The following is a 2,218-nucleotide window of genomic DNA, read 5'->3' on the forward strand; positions in this document are numbered from 1 at the left end:
GTTGTGGAAGAAGCGTTAGCATGAAATACTCTAGCTGCTAACTTTAGCTCTGAAGGCGAAGCTAGGAAACACATCTTCACATCTACAGTGACAACAACAAACTATAAAACAGAATTAATCTAAAAACATACAGAAGAAAACGAGGAAGAGATTTTTGCTTCGACCTCAGAGCGACAAAACATTTCCAACTGTTGCTCGGAAGAAGGGGCGGAGCTACAGATCTGACTGTAGAGTGACTGAAGTTTATAGTTTCCTGGGCCTTTAGCTCGCTAGCTGTAGCAACTTAGCTAGCCAGCTGGCTAAAGCACAACATGAATATTATGTTCCATACATAGGATTATAGATTATGATTATAGATGATTATAGATTTGGGCAAAGTGAAATGAATAAAATTATAAAATACATAATAGGTTTCCATAAACAAACTCAGAATTTTAATGTTTATCACCAAAATTCAACCGTTAACGGCTAATCTGACAGGACAATCTATCAGATCCTGTGTATTGCTTTAACTGATGTTGGACAAAATGGGGAAATGCTGTTATTTACAATTATCATTTTATTTAGAGTTTTAATTAGAGTTTCATTGTGTTTTTATTGTTTTTATTCTGGTTTCATTGTGTTTTTTCTGTCTCCAGTCTGTAAACTGAATCTTCCTGACAGGACCAAGTGCAGCAGATCATATCTATATATAATATAAAGTAATACAGTATTATATATACTGTATATATTATCATTGTCACATTATCAATGTGAAATATGTGAATATGTTTGTGATTGGTCGACAGAAAAATGTGTCCTGTGTGGTTATTGGTTGTGGCGGTGGTGGGCGGGGCCAGAGGAGCCGCCAGTCAGTGCTGGGAGCATCCTTCCTGTCAGGAGCTGAACTCTGAGAGCAGCATGCTGGTACACACACACACACACACACACACACACACACACACACACACACATACACACACACACACACAGACACACACAGACACACACACACACACACACACAGACACACACACACACACACACACACACTCACACTAGAGAACTTAGCAAAATGACTAGTTTTCTGCCTTCATCAAGTCAGTTTTCTCCTCCTCTCCTCCTCTCCTCTCCACTCTCCTGTCCTCTCCTCCTCTCCTCTCCCCTCTCCTCCTCCCCTCCTCCTCTCCTCTCCTCTCCTCTCCTCTCCTCCTCTCCTCCTCCCCTCCTCCTCTCCTCTCCTCCTCTCCTCTCCTCCTCTCCTCTCCTTCTCTCCTCCTCTCCTCTCCTCCTCCTCTCCTCTCCTCTCCTCTCCTCTCCTCTCCTCTCCTCCTCTCCTCTCCTCTCCTCCTCCTCTCCTCTCCTCTCCTCCTCTCCTCTCCTCTCCTCTCCTCTCCTCTCCCCTCTCCTCCTCCCCTCCTCCTCTCCTCTCCTCTCCTCCTTCAGGAGTGTATCCAGCTCTGTCGTTCTGACCTCACCGCTGAGACGCCCGTCATCCCGGGCGACGCCCACCTGCGACCTCCCTCTCCATCAGACCCCGACTCCCCGCCTCCCCTCTCGCTCTCCCCCTCCTCCTCCTTCCTGCTCCTCCCCTCCTCCTCCTCCTCCTCCTCCTCCTCCTCCCCCCAGGCCAAGCGCTCCTACTCCATGGAGCATTTCCGCTGGGGGAAGCCCGTCGGGCGAAAGCGTCGCCCGGTCAAAGTCTACACCTCCAACGGCCTGGAGGAGGAGTCGGCCGAGGTTTTCCCCGGAGAGATGAGGAGGCGGGAGCTGGGGAGCGAGGCGGCGGCGGTGGCGGCGGCGGCGGGGAGGGAGGAGGAGGAGGAGGAGGAGGAGGTGCAGGAGGTGCAGGAGGAGGAGGCGCCCCGGCTCCTCCGCGGGCCGCAGGAGAAGAAGGACGGCTCCTACAAGATGAATCACTTCCGGTGGGGCGGACCGCCGGCCAGCAAGCGCTACGGAGGATTCATGAAGAGCTGGGACGAGAGGACCCAGAAGCCCCTGCTCACCCTGTTCAAGAACGTCATCAACAAGGACGGACAGCAGCAGTGAAGGAGGAGAGAGAGAGGGAGGGAGGAGAGAGAGAAGGAGGAGGGAGGAGAGAGAGGAGAGAGAGGGGAGGGAGGAGAGAGAGGAGACACAGAGAGAGGGAAGCTTTCTTTTTTTTACCCAGCAGCTCAAGCTAACCCACAAGCTAACCACTCTGTCGTCTGATTGGCCCGTTTTAGTCAGGTAGAGGAGA

General features: G+C 51.2%; 1 protein-coding gene across 1 annotated transcript; it reads left to right on the forward strand.

The window, feature by feature from the left end:
• The first annotated feature begins 792 nt into the window (after window positions 1–792).
• pomca (proopiomelanocortin a) lies at window positions 793–2,028 on the forward strand. Its single transcript, XM_071513225.1, has 2 exons — window positions 793–906; window positions 1,426–2,028. Exons 1-2 carry the CDS (start codon window positions 793–795, stop codon window positions 2,026–2,028), a joined length of 717 nt encoding a protein of 238 aa, XP_071369326.1.
• Window positions 2,029–2,218: the final 190 nt, after the last annotated feature.

The sequence above is a fragment of the Centroberyx affinis genome, unplaced genomic scaffold, assembly GCF_046629955.1.
Source record: "Centroberyx affinis isolate AG114_WGS23_722 - 3 ecotype Tasmania unplaced genomic scaffold, CSIRO-AGI_Caff_v1 ptg006898l_1, whole genome shotgun sequence".
Taxonomy (NCBI): domain Eukaryota; kingdom Metazoa; phylum Chordata; class Actinopteri; order Beryciformes; family Berycidae; genus Centroberyx; species Centroberyx affinis.